The 15,908-nt window shown below is 41.1% G+C and overlaps 1 protein-coding gene across 5 annotated transcripts in view; it reads right to left on the bottom strand.

Moving 5' to 3' along the window:
- CCND3 (cyclin D3) overlaps positions 1 to 15,908 on the bottom strand; it is a 96,958-nt gene that overhangs the window by 51,379 nt on the left and 29,671 nt on the right. For 2 of the 5 annotated variants that reach the window (XM_080663821.1, XM_080663822.1), the window contains exon 2: positions 4,855 to 4,979. The exons of 2 other annotated variants lie outside the window; for them this stretch is intronic. In XM_080663821.1, the coding sequence (XP_080519947.1) occupies positions 4,855 to 4,979 (125 nt within the window). Of the gene's footprint in view, positions 1 to 4,850; positions 4,980 to 15,908 lie in introns of all 5 variants that reach the window. One more of the 5 variants, XM_080663824.1, reaches the window with a different exon arrangement.

The raw sequence follows: 15,908 nt of genomic DNA, 5'->3' as shown, positions 1-15,908 counted from the left end.
ACTGATCTAGGTACCACAATAATTTTTTCTTGACTTGGAAGTATTATTAAAGTGAACAAGATGGCAGAAAAAAGTTGAGGGTCTCATCAAGCAGGGATTGAACACATGGGACTATTGAGGTGATTCTCTGCTCCATGGCCTAGGCCTTTGCAAGCGGAGTAGCAAAAGGAACATGCCAGAGGTTGCTGATGTCCCTGAGGCAGCTATGGCCAAGACTGGTTAGAAGGCCACCAATCCCCTTTCCTCTTCCTGGTACACAGAAAAACGACAATTCCCAGTTAGGTAGGGGCATGCCCCTGGGTCTGGCCAATGGACTGCGAGCAGCAATGATGCTGTCTCCTCAGGCCTGGACATGAAAGGCCAAGCACAGTCCTCACACTCTCAGTTGTGAGGGAGTAGGATGCAGAAGAAGCAAATAAAAAGACTTTCAGGATGCAGACACTGTAAGAAGTAAGACCGCTGGATCCCTGCTTCACTTCTTGAAGTTATGAAGTGAAAAAAGATGTTTAATTTTATGTACCCCAGTCTTTTGTGTTGGGAGAATGATAGATGATGGTTTGGTGGAAATGGGGAAACGGGCTTTCCCTGGTCTGGGAAGCTTTCCCTGGCTTGATCACCCTCCTCCCCACAAGGTTCATTTCTTCTCTAGGGTCTCCTGAAGCACCTTGTATGAATTTCTACAATGGCATATTTTTTTAAAAATATATTTTACTGATTTTTTACAGGGAGGAAGGGAGAGGGATAGAGAGCTTGAAACATCAATGAGAGAGAAACATTGATCAGCTGCCTCTTGCACACCTCCTACTGGGAATGTACCTGCAACCAACGTACATGCCCTTGACTGGAATTGAACCTGGGACCTTTCAGTCCGCAGGCCGATGCTCTGTCCACTGAGCCAAACCAGTTAGGGCTACAATGGCATATTTTAAAGTCAGTCTTCTATTAGATGGTGAGCTCCTTAAGGGTAAGGCTTAACTTAAAGCCATCACTTAGGTTCTCAAGAAGCTGAAATGATTGGTGGAGAGAAAGGATGAAGAATTTAACTTTGGATATAATGGTTTACATTGATGGTAAAATTTCCAAGTGGTTCTACTCAACTACATTTTAAATAAGGGCTTCAAATTCAGGTAAGAGGTTATAGATAATTTGGGGTGTCAGAAAAGTGTCAACATTTAGAACTCTAACAGCAGAAGATATCTTCAAAACTAAGATTATGGAAACCATGACACTGTACCAAGCTCTTTTTATCATTATTTTACATTATCCTCAGAACAACACTTTGAAGTAGTTATTAGCTTCAAAAATGAAGAAGTTGAGGCTTAGCGAGGTTAAGAAATTTGCCTATGATCAAGCACTGGTAAATTGAGGATCTAGAATTCAGGGTAAAAACAATAGCAACACAATAATCATAATGATAATCATAAAAATAATGAGTTACTCTTTATTGAACACTTACTAAGCTCCAGATAATCTAGTACTTTTAATACATGTACATCTTACAACCACCCTATGAAATAGTATTTGCAAATGCAAAAACATGGCTCTATCTACCAACTAAGCCCTTAACCACCAAGGCTTTAAACAAGCTTTTGGGGACACTCAAAAAGCTAGATGGCTAGAACAATAATAATTTGCAAAATAATTTAGAGTTTGCAAAATGATTCCACATGACTTATCTCACTTGATTCTCACAACATGGTGAAGGGTGGTGTGCAAGGCATGTATTCTTGTGCCCAATTGAAAAATTAGGAATCTAAGACTCCAGGACACTTTCAAGACTAGAATACAGGTCTACTGACTTCTAATCTAGGCCTCATTAAAAGCCGAGGTAGAAAGAAAGTAATACAGAGAGAGGCTAAAAGTTAAATGATGGAACAAATGCTAAATAAATGCTAACTGAAAGGAAGCTGACACCAAATATTAACATGAGATAAATAGGCACTAAGGCAAAAAGCATGATAAGAAATAGTCACTATATGATGATTTGAAAATTGGCTACAATAATTATTTTATTTCAGAGGGATGGTTACTCCTTTTTAAAATTTTTACTTTTCAATTACAGTTTATATCAAAATTATTTTGTATTAGTTTCAGGTTACAGAATAGTAATTGGACAATCATTTACTTTCTAAAGTGTTCCCCTCGATATTTTCAGTACCCAACTGGCACCATACATAGTTATTACAATATCATTTACTATATTCCCTATGCTTGTACTTTGCATCCCTATGACTATTTTGTTACTACCAATCTGTACTTCTTATTCCTTTCATCTTTAACCCAGTCCCCCAACCACCTTCCCCTCTGGCAACCATCAGTCTGTTCTCTGTATCTATGAATCTGTTTCTATTTTTGTTTTGTTCATTTATTTTGTTCTTTAGATTCCACACGTAAGTGAGATCATATGGTATTTGTCTTTCTCTGACTGACTTATTTCACTTAGCATAATACCCTCTAGGTCCACCCATACTATCACAAATGGTAGGACTTCACTTTTTTATGGCTGAGTAATATTCCAGTGTGTGTGTGTGTGTGTGTGTGTGTGTGTGTGTGTGTATTATAGCTTTTTTATTCACTCTTGTACTTGTGTATTGATGGGCTCTTGAGTTGCTTCCATATCTTAGCTATTATAAATAACGCTGAAATGAAAGTTCTTTTGAATTAGTGTTTTGGGTTTCTGTGGACATATACCCAGAAGTGGAATTGTTGGGACATAAAGCAGTTCCATTTATAATTTTTTGAGGACCCTCCATACTATTTTCTTTAAATCAATACAGATATATATATATATATATATATATATATATATATATATATATATATATATATATCTGTATTGATTTCAGAGAGGAAGGGAGAGGGAGAGAGAGAGAGAAATACCAATGATGACAGAGAATCATTGGTGGGCTACCTCCTGCATGCCCCCCACTGGGGATCGAGCTGCAACCCGGGTATGTGCCCTGACCAGAATTGAACCATGACCTCCTGGTTCATAGATCTACGTTCAACCACTGAGCAACACCGGCTGGGCCACACTATTTTCCATAGTGCTGCACCAGTCTGCATTCCTATCAACAATGCACGAGGGTTCCCTTTGCTCCACTTCCTTGCCAACACTTGTTTGTTGATTTACTGATAAAAGGCATTCTGACAGGTGTGAGGTGAGATCTCATTGTGGTTTTAATTTGCATCTCTCTGATGATTAGTGATGTTGAGCATCTTTTCATATGTCTATCAGCCATCTGTATGTCCTCTTTGGCGAAGTATCTATTCAGGCCTTCTGCCCATTTTTTAATTGAATTTTTTGTGTGTGTTTTTTATATTGAATTGTATGAGTTCTTCATACATTTTGTATATTAACTTCTTATTAGATGTCTCATTGATGAATATGTTCTCCTATTCAGTAGGTTGTCTTTTTGTTTTGTACATGGATTCCTTTGCTGTACAAAAATTTTATAGTTTGATGTAGTCCCAATCAGAAAAAAAAAAATTATTTTTTTTGCTAGAATAATATAGTAATTCTAAATCTGTATATATCAAATAATAAAGGTTCTGAAATATAAAGTCCAACTTGACAAAACTATAAGAAGAAACTGATAAATCTACTATTGGGGTAGGAGGTTTTAATACATCTTTTTTAGTAATTGGTAGATTGAACAGACAAAAATCAAAATGATTTGGAAGATTTGAACAATGCCATTAATAAGCTTGAGATCTATTATCTATAAATTTATATATTTTTACATAAGTGTGTACGTATATATTAAGCTTATTAAATAAATGTATATAAGTATATGTGTGTATTAGATAATACACTTTTCTTTTAAGCATACAAATTAACTACACATTAAGTCATAAAGCAAGTCACAAAACATTTCAAGAAATTAGTATTACAAAGACTATATTAAGCGACCAAACTGCAACTAAGTTAGAAATCATCAAAAACAACAACAAATCATCCCACACATGGAAATTTAAAAACACACTTCCAAGTAACATATAGTTAAAAAAAATCTTAATTTAAAAATGTTTAAGAACTAAATAATAATGAAAATACTACATCATAAAACTTATTGGATAGCTACACTAAGACCCCGCCTTTCCAATTCCAAACAAGAAAGCAATAAAATCACAGATGCAGAACTAACCACAGTGCCGTATCTACACCTCTGGCCACGTTTAACATGATCAGGGGAAGCAGGGGCTGACTTTGCATACGAGTCCCTTTTCCCCGCAAAACTGTATGAAAAAACAAGGTCAACATTTTTTTAAAAAACCAGTGTCCACATAGTAAAACGGTACATCAAGCATGTCAAACTCAAAAGGTTAATACGAGCCAAATAAACAAGGTTTAAGTTTATGTGGGCCGAAAAAAAAAAAGCGTCAATTTTCATAGAAAGGTAGGTTTATTTCAATAGCAACATGCTGAATACAAAGGACTGAAATAAATGAGTAATCGTTAACATAAAATAATAGAACATTTTAATAAAAATTAATATTTTTCTTGAACATTAACTTACCAGACACTGAATAACTGCACAAATTAATAAGTGTAACGCAAATAAACCTATTTTTCTTGTTCTCCGAAAGCGAAATATTTCCTGTTGCACACACCAAACAAGTGAGTCCAAGACTAATAGTGTGGCAATCGTCTGCTAAAACCTTCGCTGCTAGTATTAGTGGAGAGAAATGGTGCGCCTGCGCATAAGGCGCATAAGGGAAATGAAGGCAACATGATTATAGTAATCAGTCATTAGTGAACATTGTAGTTCGTTATTAATAATTATGTATAGCAGGATATTGCAATTAAGTTACAAAAATAAAGAAATTTTTAGTAAAACGTTTCTTACATACTGTTATATTGGATGGGCTGCAAAAATATTCGTTGTGGGCTGCATGTAGCCTTCGGGCCGCGAGTTTGACATGCTTGCTGTACATTGCACTCTGGCCAGGTGGTTCAGTTGGTTGGAGCATCAATCCTGTGCACCAAAAAAGTTATGGGTTCAATTCCCGGTCAGGGCACATACCTAAGGTTTCAGGTTCAATCCCCAGTCAGGGTGTCTACAGCAGGCAACCAATCAATGTTTTTTTCTCTCTCTCTCTAATAAAAATATATTCTCCGGGGAGGATTAAGAAAACAAACTGTACATCATTTCCATTCATTTAAAAAGCAAAGTCACTAGGATGGTATAAAAGTAATAACCAGTGCCTTTTTTTTAAAGGTCCAGGTCTTTGTGTGTGTGTGTGTGTGTGTGTGTGTGTGTGTATTTGTATTAATTTCAGAGAGGAAAGGAGAGGGGGAGAGAGATAGAAACATCAATGATGAGAGAGAATCATTGATTGGCTGCTTGGCTGCCTCCTGCACAACCCCACTGGGGATCAGCCCACAACCCGGGCATGTGCCCTTGACTGGAATTGAACCTGGGACCCTTCAGTCCGCAGGCCGACACTCTATCCACTGAGCCAAACCAGCTAGGGCGGTCCAAGTCTTTTTAACATTTTTTTATTTTTTATTTTTTATTTCAGAGAGAGGAAAGGAGAGGGAGAGAGAGAAACATCAATGAAGAGATAGAATCATTGATCGGCTGCCTCCTGCACGGCCCCTCCTACTGGGGATTGAGCCCGCAACCCGGGCATGTGCTCTGCCTGGGAATCGAAACGTGACCCCCAGGTTCACAGGTTGATGCTCAACCACTAAACCACACAGGCTGGGTGCCTTTTAATTTTTTGATGATGAACACATTTTCTCTGAGATTGAGAATGATCTCCATTCTCAATTCCCACTACCCAAGAGAAATGAAAGCTTACTATGTCCACAAAAGACTTGTATAAGAATGTTCATAGGTGCTTTATTCATAGTAGCCAAACACTGAAAACAATCCAAACAAACATCAGCAGAGACTGGATAAACAAATAGTGCATATACATCCATATAACGGAATAAACTCAGTGATAAAAAGGAGCAAATGAACTAATATATATAGTGCGTGCTGATGAAAGAAGCTGCACTCTAAAGAGAATACTGAATGCTTCCTAGAACGGCTATCCTCGCATAGTCCTCACACTAATGAACTGGTGATGGAGGGAAGACTGACCCAACACGGGCCCTACGGAGCTTTCTAGGCTGATGGAGATAGCCTATATCTTGATTTGGATGATGGGAACATGGTTGCTTACATTCGCTGAAACTCATAAAACTATAAACTTAAGAGACATGCATTTTACGATATGTACTAGAGGCTCGGTGCACGAAATTCGTGCATGGGGGGAGGGTGTCCCTCAGCCCAGCCTGCACCCTCTGCAATCTGGGACCCCTCAAGTGATGTCCGACTGCCCGTTTAGGCCCGATCCCAGTAGGATTGGGCCTAAACGGGCATTCGGACATCCCTCTCACAATCCAGGACTGCTGGCTCCCAACTGCTCGCCTGCCTGCCTTCCTGATCACCCCCTAACCACTCCCCCTGACAGCCTGATTGATGCCTTACTGCTCCCCTGCCAGCCTGTTTACCCCTAACTGCCCTCCACTGCAGGCCTGGTCATCCCTAACTGCCCTCCCCTGCAGGCCTGGGTTCCCCCCAACTGCCCTTCCTTCAGGCCTGGTCGCCCCCAACTTCCCTCCTCTGCCGGCCTGGTCACCCCTAACTGCCCTCTCCTGCAGGCTTGATCACCCCCAACTGCTCTCCCTTGCAGGCCTGGTCCCTCCCTACTGCCCTCCCCTGCTGGCCTGATTGAGCCCGCAACCCGGCTGGCCTCCCTTGCAGGCCTGGTCCCTCCCAACTGCCCTCCCCTGCTGGCCATCTTGTGGCAGCCATCTTGTGTCCACATGGGGGCAACCATCTTTGACCACATGGGGGCAGCCATCTTGTGTGTTGGAGTGATGGTCAATTTGCATATTATTCTTTTATTAGATAGGATAGAGGCCTGGTGCATGGGTGGGGGCCGGCTGGTTTGCCCTGAAGGGTGTCCCAGATCAGGGTGGGGGTTCCCTTGGGGTGTGGGGCAGCCTGCGTGAGGGGCCTGTGGTGGTTTGCAGGCCGGCCACGCCCCCCAGAGACCCAAGCAGAGGCCCTGGTATCTGGGATTTATTTATCTTCTATAATTGAAACTTTGTAGCCTTGAGCAGAGGCCAAGTCAGCCCAGGGCTGCTGATGCTTGGCTTCCTCCATCGCCAAGGGCAACTCAAGCCTCCTGCTCTCTCCAGCTCCGTGGCTGCAACCATTTTTTGTTGGGATTTATTTATCTTCTATAATTGAAACTTTGTAGCCTTGAGCGGAGGCCTGGGCCTGCCAGGGCAGGCGGAAAGCTTGGCTTCCTCCATTGCCGGGGAAACTCAAGCCTCCTGCTCTCTCCATGGCCGCAGCCATCTTGGTTGGGTTAATTTGCATGCTCACTCCTGACTGGCTGGTGGGCGTGGCTTGTGAGTGTAGCGGAGGTACGGTCAATTTGCATATTACTCTTTTATTAGATAGAAGATATATATATATATATATATATATATATATGTATATATATATATATATATATATATATTAGAGGCCTGGTGCATGAATTCATGCACAGGTGGGGTCCGGCCAGCCTGGCCAGGGGGAGGGGACATGGGCAATTGGCTAGCCTGCCTACTGGTTGAACTCCTGGTCAAGGGGACAATTTGCATATTAGCCTTTTATTATATAGGATATACACTGAGTGGCCAGATTATTATGTGTTCAGAGATCATAATAATCTGGCCAGTCAGTGTATATAGCCTTAAGTGCATATATTAGAAAATAAAAAAAGATTCAAAACTGATTATCTATAAAAGATAGATAATAGGAAATTTTAAAAAAGAGAAGAATAAATTCTAAGAAAGTAGAAATATGAAAACAAAAAACATGAGCAAAAATGAGTGACATAAAAAATAAACAGTAGAGAAAGTCAATAAAGTCAAATGTGTACATAAAAAAGACTAATAAAAATGGAAAAAAACGTAGGTAATATTGATCAAGGTAAAGAAAAAAGTTGCAAATAAACAATGTTAGAGAGTTTTAAAGTGATATATTGAAAGCTACAGCAGAGTTTTGTATGTGTGTTTTTAATCTTCACCCGAGTATCTGTGTTTTAATTGATTTTAGAGAGAGAGGAAGGGAGAGAGACACACAGGCAGACATCGATGTGAGAGATATCAGTACCTCCCATACTCGCCCTGACTGGGGATCAAACCCGCAACCTGGGTATATGCCGTGACCAGGAATCAACCTGCCACCCTTTGGTGCCCAGGACTACGCTCCAACCAACTGAGCCACACTGGCCAGGGCACAGCAGAGTTTTTAAAATGAGAAAACTACAAACAACTTTATGCCAATAAATTTGAAGCAGACAAACTAGACAATATTATATAATTTGTCAAAACTAATTCAAGAAGAGAAAAACCTATATAGTCCTATACACACAAAAACCACATATTTTATTATCCAAACAAGGAGATCTTTGAAAGTGAAAAGAGGCATTATTAATGAGTATGCAGAGAACAGACATAACCTGGTCCTAGTCCAGGCATCTGATTACACACAGCCAGGAACAAAAATTATTTATTTATTAGTAAGGTATTATATGTGTACATATCTTACCATTGCCCCCCCCACCCCACTCCCATACATGCCCTTACCCCTCAATGTTTTGCATCTGTTGGTTATTCTTATATGCATGCATATAACGCCTTCGGTTGATCTCTTATTTCCCCCACCTCTCCCTAACCTTCCCACTGTAATTTGATAGTCTGTTTGATGTTTTACTGCCTCTGTATCTATCTTTTTGTTCATCGGTTTATAATGTTTTTTATTATCCACAAATGAGTGAGATCATGTGGTATTTTTCTTTCATTGACTGGCTTATTTCACTTAGCATAATGTTCTCCAATTCCATCCAGGTTGCTACAAATTGTAAGAATTCCTTCTTTTTTTATGGCAGCATAGTATTCCATTGTGTAGATGTACCATAGTTTTCTGATCCAGTCATCTGCTGACAGGCACCTAGGCTGTTTCCAAATCTTAGCTATTGTAAATTGTGCTGCTATGAACATAGGGGTGCATATATCCTTTCTGATTGATGTTTCTAGTTTCTTAGGATATATTCCTAGGAGTGGGATTACTGGGTCAAATGGGAGTTCCATTTCCAATTTAGGAACAAAATTTAAGTAGGTAATTTAAATTATTCCTACAGGAGAAAACAAGATAACGGCATAGGTAAACACCTGAACTGCTGCTTCGCACAACTTCAAAACTACAACTAAAAGACAAAACGGACATCATCCAGAACCACAGGAAGGCTGGCTGAGTGGAAATTCTACAACTAGAAGGAAAGAGAAAAGCACACTGAGACTCAGAGGAGCTGCAGGAGGCAGAGGTACCAAGGCACACGCGCGCAAAGAGGGCTGGCAACTGAGTATGCGGCTGGCTTTCTCAACTGGGAGGGAGACAAAAGCTCCCAATGGCTCTGAACTCCAGTTCCGGGCGAGACTCTGGGGACCCAGACTTATTCGGGGAGAAACTGGACTGTCTGGCAGCAGGCAAAACTCGAGAGCGGCTTTCTCTCAGAGGTGCTTGCAGCGATTACCAAGGGACACTGAGACCCAGGGGCCTCTTAGGGCAGGGCTGACGGGAAGCCATTGCTGTGTGCTCCACCCTGAGACTCCGCCCCATCCAAGCTGAGCACAGAGGCTTTTGCAAGTCTGTCTCATAAGGGTGTCTCCAGCACAGAAGTTCTCCCAGCGTAGACACAGCTGATCCTCACAGCCAATTGGCCTGGAGGTCAATTCCTCCCAGTGATACCAACAACAATCAAGGCTTAACTACAACAAAACTGTGCACACAGCCCACAAAGGGGTGAACCAAGAGTGTCCACCTCAGGTAACTGGGGAGGCTGAGCCACTGGGCCCTATAGGACACCTAGCACACAAAGCCACTCTATCAACACAGGGAAGCAGCCAAAATGTGGAGACAAAGAAACAGATCACAAATGAAAGAAATGGAGGAAAGCAAACGACTGGATATAGAGTTCAAAACCACGGTTATAAGGTTTTTCAAGAATTTTCTAGAAAAGGCCGATACATTTAGCGAGACCCTCGAGGATATGAAAAAGGACCAACTAGAAATTAAGCATACACTGACTGAAATAAAAAATATTATACAGAGATCCATCAGCAGACTAGAGGATCGCAAGAATCAAGTCAAAGATTTGAAATACAAAGAAGCAAAAAACACCCAACTGGAAAAGCAAAAAGAAAAAAGAATCCAAAAATATGAAGACAGTGTAAGGAGCCTCTGGGACAACTTCAAGCATACCAACATCCAAATTATGGGGGTGCCAGAAGAAGAGAAAGAGCAAGATACTGAAAACCTATTTGAAGAAATAATGACTGAAAACTTCCCCCACCTGGTGAAAGAAATAGACTTACAAGTCCAGGAAGCGCAAAGAACTCCAAACAAAAGGAATCCAAAGAGGACCACACCAAGACACATCATAATTAAAATGCCAAGGGCAAAAGACAAAGAGAGAATGTTAAAAAGCAGCAAGAGAAAAACAGTTAGTTACCTACAAGGGAGCACCCATACGACTGTCAGCTGATTTCTCAACAGAAACTATGCAGGCCAGATGGGAGTGGCAAGAAATATTCAAAGTGATGAATAGCAAGAACTTACAACCAAGATTACTCTACCCAGCAAAGCTATCATTCAGAATTGAAGGGCAGATAAAGAGCTTCACAGATAAGAAAAAGCTAAAGGAGTTCATCACTGCCAAACCAGTATTATATGAAATGCTGAAAGGTATTCTTTTAAGAAGAGGAGGAAGAAGAAAAAGGTAAAGATAAAAATTATGAACAACAAATACATATCTATTAACAAGTGAATCTAAAAATCAAGTGAATAAAAAATCTGATGAACAGAATAAACTGGTGAATATAATAGAATCAGGGGCATAGGAAGGGAGTGGAGTGACAATCCTCGGGGGGGAAGGGGTGTGGGGGGTGCAGGAAGAGACTGGACAAAAATCGTGCACCTATGGATGAGGACAGTTGCGGGGGGGTAAGGGCAGATGGTGGGGTGGGAACCAGGTGGAGGGGAGCTATGGGGAGAAAAAAGAGGAACAATTGTAATAATCTGAACAATAAAGATTTGTTTAAAAAAATAATAATAAATTATTCCTACAAAGATGATACCAGGCCCAGAAGGTTGTATAGGAATGATCTACCAAATATTCAAGAAAGCATCAATTCCAATTTTAAGCCACCTTTTCTTAGATATTAAGGAAGGAAAAACATTCTGAACGTATTCAGTGAGGTTAGTAAAATTCTAATTCCAAAACAGACAAATATAGTATGAGAAAAAAATACAGGTTAATATCACTTATGAACATAGATGTTGATACCTTGTTCAAAATATAAACAAATCAAACTCAGTACTATATAAAAAAGATACTATATTATGCCCCATTTGACTCTATGCCAGAAATACAAAGGAAGTTTAACATAAAAATATTAATGTCATTTATAGCATTCACAGAGGAAAAAAGAAAACCCATAAGATCATTTCAATAGATGTAGAAAAAGCATTTGATAAAATTTAACAATAAACTAGAAATAAAAAGAAACGCCCTCAACCTATTAAAGAGCATGTACCAAAAACATATAGCAGTCATCGTTATGAAAAACTATTAGAAGCATTCATTCTATATTCAAGAAGTCAAGGATGCCTGCTATTCCTGCTTCTAGTTGACATTATATTGGAGGTCTTAGTAAAATTGGAAAGCAAACTGGAAAGAGTAACAATAAATTAAAGGCATTGAATTGGAAAGAAACAACGGTCTTTATAAACAGATGATGTTTGTCTAGATAATACCCCTTCAAAACTGCAAGTGATTAAAACTAACTCAGAGCACGAAAAAATAAACCAAACCCCGAGTGTCTCAGTGGGATGACCCAGAAAGGGCAGCAGAGGAAGGTTCCATGGAATCAGTGGTGCTGTATTTCTTAAGTTGCAAGGTAGGTATAATATGGGTTTAGTTTTATTATACTGCTTCATAATATATATATATAGGTGTGTGTGCTTTTGTATTCTTTTTGAATGGTATAATTCATAATTCAGTTCAATTAAAATATAATGTATTTTTTAATTTCCATATTACCTAATTATTAATTGTTTTATTCTTTTACAATGAAAATGTAAAAATGTATTTGGAAGAAAGAAGATTAAAAAAAGAAAAAAACAAAAGCCAATGAAGGGAGCCTGGAATTGCACCAACGGTTTGATGGATGGGCTGGTGGGTGGTGGTGAAGGGTGGTTAATAAGGCCAAGTTCAATTAAAGTCAGGACAAGGGCTCAGTCAAGGACTGAGAAGAGGCTGCTAGATTTGGAGGGAATACCCATAGCAGTGACCTTTAAGAGGGCAGTTTTTATAGGCTGGCAGGAGGCGGGGCCCAAAAGGAGGGGGTTAAATCATGAATGAATACATAGCAAAGAACTGGAAACCACCCAAAGGCCTAACAATCAGGGCCTGGTTAAACAACCGCAGTACCATTCATAAAGAAATGATGCTGTGTCCATCCACAGGCGGGCTTACAAAATTAGGTGACGTAAAAAATTTCAGGACACAAAATAGCATTTGTGCAGATTACAATCATGAAAGGACACGCGTGTGCAGTGAGCAGCAGATAGGACTGGACAAGATCAAGTCATGCTTGTGGATGCTGTTTTAGGGCTATGGGATTTTATTTTCCATTTTTGGAATGCTGGTGATCGTCAAACAAAAACATGTAATGTTTCTTTAAAATAAAAAGAATAGCTGTTGAAGAAAGGAGGCAGCAAGTGAAGAAATCTGACGTTGACTGGAAGGAATGAGATGGCAGAGCACTGGAGGAGTGCAGAGGGCTTGGGGCAGCCGCTGGTGGGGGCGAGCCAGGAGCGGCTGGGGAACAGGTAGAGGAGAGAGGGAGGTTATTTCCTTTATTGTCTATATGCCCTTTAAAAAAATTAAGAAACCAACAATCCACTTTTTAACAAATTCAAACAGTCCAGAAGTGTGTGTCTTAGGGAAGAGGGGTGGCGGCTAATGATAGAACCCCCAGCCCTCCTCCTATTTCCTACTATTAATAGTTGAGTGTAGCCCAGTGGTTGAGCGTTGACCTATGAACCAGGAGGTCATGTTTCAATTCCTGGTCAGAGCACATGGCCAGGTTGCGGGCTTGATCCCATCTGGGGCGTGCAGAAGGCAGCGGATGGATGATTCTCTCTCATCATTGATGTTTCTAACTCTCTCCCCCTCTCCCTTCCTCTCTGAAATCAATAAAAATATATATATATTTTTAAATAGTTGAGTGTATCTTTCCAGAGTTCTACCCTTCTCTTTCATCTGCATTTCGCTGGCATTTTATTTTATTATTTTATTTTATTTTCGTTGGCTTTTCATTACAGAGTCAGATAGGCTTGTTAAAATATAGGATTAGAGAATGTAAATAGTGAAATTGCCCATCCTCCAGAGCTAACATCTGTTGGTGGTCTGGAAAAGGTCCTTCCACACTTTTTTGTGGGGTGTAAATACATATATATACATATATATATATATATATATACACACATATATACACACACACACACACACACATATATATATATATATATATATACACACATACATACATATACATATTTATTTATAGCTTCATGGTTGGTTGTTTTCATAAAAGCAATACCATATTTCACTCTACAATATGTTATGGCAGATCACTCCCTAGTCACCACATAGGATTGCCTTCATGCTTTTGAAGAGCTGACTAATATTTCACAGCATATAGTTGAGAAATAAGATTCAGAGAACACAGGGGTCATCCTTCTTTTCCTGTGATTGGCCAGGTAGGAGATATAAAAATAAAAGATTCAAGATCGCCCTGGCTGGTTTGGCTCAGTGGGTAGAGCGTCGGCCTGCAGACTAAAGGGTCCTGGGTTCAATTCCGGTCAAGGGCACATGCCTGGGTTGCAGGCTCGATCCCCAGTGTGGGGCCTGCAGAAGACAGCCAATCAATGATTCTCTCTCATCATTGATGTTCCTCTCTCTCTCTCTCCCTCTCCCTTCCTCTCTGAAAGCAATAAAAATATATTTAAAAAATACATAAATAAATAAAAAGTATCACGAATATCACATGCAAAAACAAACAAACAAGATTCAAGATGGCAGGAGGCATTGCTTGCAGGGGACTGGCCGTGAGAGTGGGGAGCAAGCAGACAGAGAAGGTTTTCTTCCTGCCTTTTTCTTAAGCCACAGTCCTACCCAAATCCAGTTAAAGCATACAGACCTGCAAAGGGGGAGGGTTGTGATTTGGGCCCGAGTGATAAGGCCACTGCCCGGGGCCCAACTTCCTTGAGTGACCTGTTTTTCCCTGATGATGGCTAGGCAGAGCCCACTTATCAGAAACCTTAAGGGGATCCCCTGGAACAGTGTCCTCTAGGTGTGGCCCCTGGCCAATAGGAGCAACATGGTCTGGGAAACAAATTAGAAATGCAAATTCTCAGGCCCACCTCAGTCCCACTAATCAGCATCTCTGGCATGGGACCCAGCAGTGCCTGTGTAATAAGCCCTTCAGGGGATGGAGGTGCATGCTCAACTTTGAGTACTTCTGTTCTAGAGTGTGGATTGAGTCTGACTGCACCCATTTTCTTAGGAGACAGGGAGGAGTCAGCCCGGAAGGGGATAGGTTGGCCAGCTTCATAATTGGTCTTCAGTACCTCCCAGGCTGCAGGCAAAATCAGTGACCGGGGTAGTCCCAGAAACAGCCCCCCTTTCCGGGGACATCAGTCCTCCCTCTACAGAAAGAGCACCACAGAAAGGGAGGGTGGCCGTGCAAACCCACTGCTTTCCCCTTTCCCTCCAGTGTGTCTCTCCCCCACCACCCCGTTAAAGGCAACCCCTCTCCTGGGGGCTGCCCTTTGCTGGATGGAGCGGGGAGGGGAGAGAGAAGCTTTGAATGCTGGGGAGGAAATGTCCTCATTTCACCCAGCTGCTTCTGCCCGCACCTGCTCTGATGAGGCCCAAGGAACGACATCAGTAAATGACACACAGCCATCTAGAGGGGCCCCTTCCCACAGTGCAGTGGGGCCTGGTTAACTGACAGGAAAACTGTGAATGGGCTCAGGTGGCTGAAATGAGGGGCTGGGGGAAAACAGCTGGGCTCCTCTGGGGGGGCGGGTAGAGCAACTGTCTTGTGTCACCCCCAGGCTCTCAGAGTTTGTGGCAAGGGGTGGGAGGGTTGGGCAGGTCAGGACCAGATCAGAGATCTGCCGATTTCCCTAGGATTCTGAATCAGACACCACTGAAGAGAAAGAAGCTTGAGTAGAAATAGTGCACACCCAAATACTGAGGAGGTTCCAGCTGGTAAGCCCCACAACATTCTTTAGTTATGCTATAGGCAATAACCTTCATTTTTAAAAAGGAACTTCATTTTTGGGAGCAGTTTTAGGTTCACAGAAAAACTGAATGTGAAAATTGACAGGAAATTTTTAGTTTCTTCTTGGTCTGCCCTCCATAGAAACACAGCTGAGAAGTTCATTCATGCAGTCAATTGGTCCATCAGTCCATCAATCAGTTTATAAGCATCCAATGAGGGCTCTCAACAGCAATTCCCAAACTTATAAGAATCACTGGGAAGTTTATTAGAGGTAGACTCTGGATCTCTTTACCAGAGATTCTTAAAAAAAAAAAAAAAAAAAGCATATATATATATGTATGTATGTATTTCAGAAAGGGATAGAGAGAGAAAGGAGAGACATCAATGATGAGAGAGAATCGTTGATTGGCTGCCTCCTGCACACCCCACATTGGGGATCGAGCCCACCACCTGGGTATATGACCTGACTGGGAATCAAACTGTGACCTCCTGGTTC

This window comes from Plecotus auritus (assembly GCF_963455305.1).
Source record: "Plecotus auritus genome assembly, chromosome: 4".
Taxonomy (NCBI): domain Eukaryota; kingdom Metazoa; phylum Chordata; class Mammalia; order Chiroptera; family Vespertilionidae; genus Plecotus; species Plecotus auritus.
Note: the sequence above shows the minus strand (reverse complement) of the source record. Positions and strands in the feature narration are given on the sequence as shown.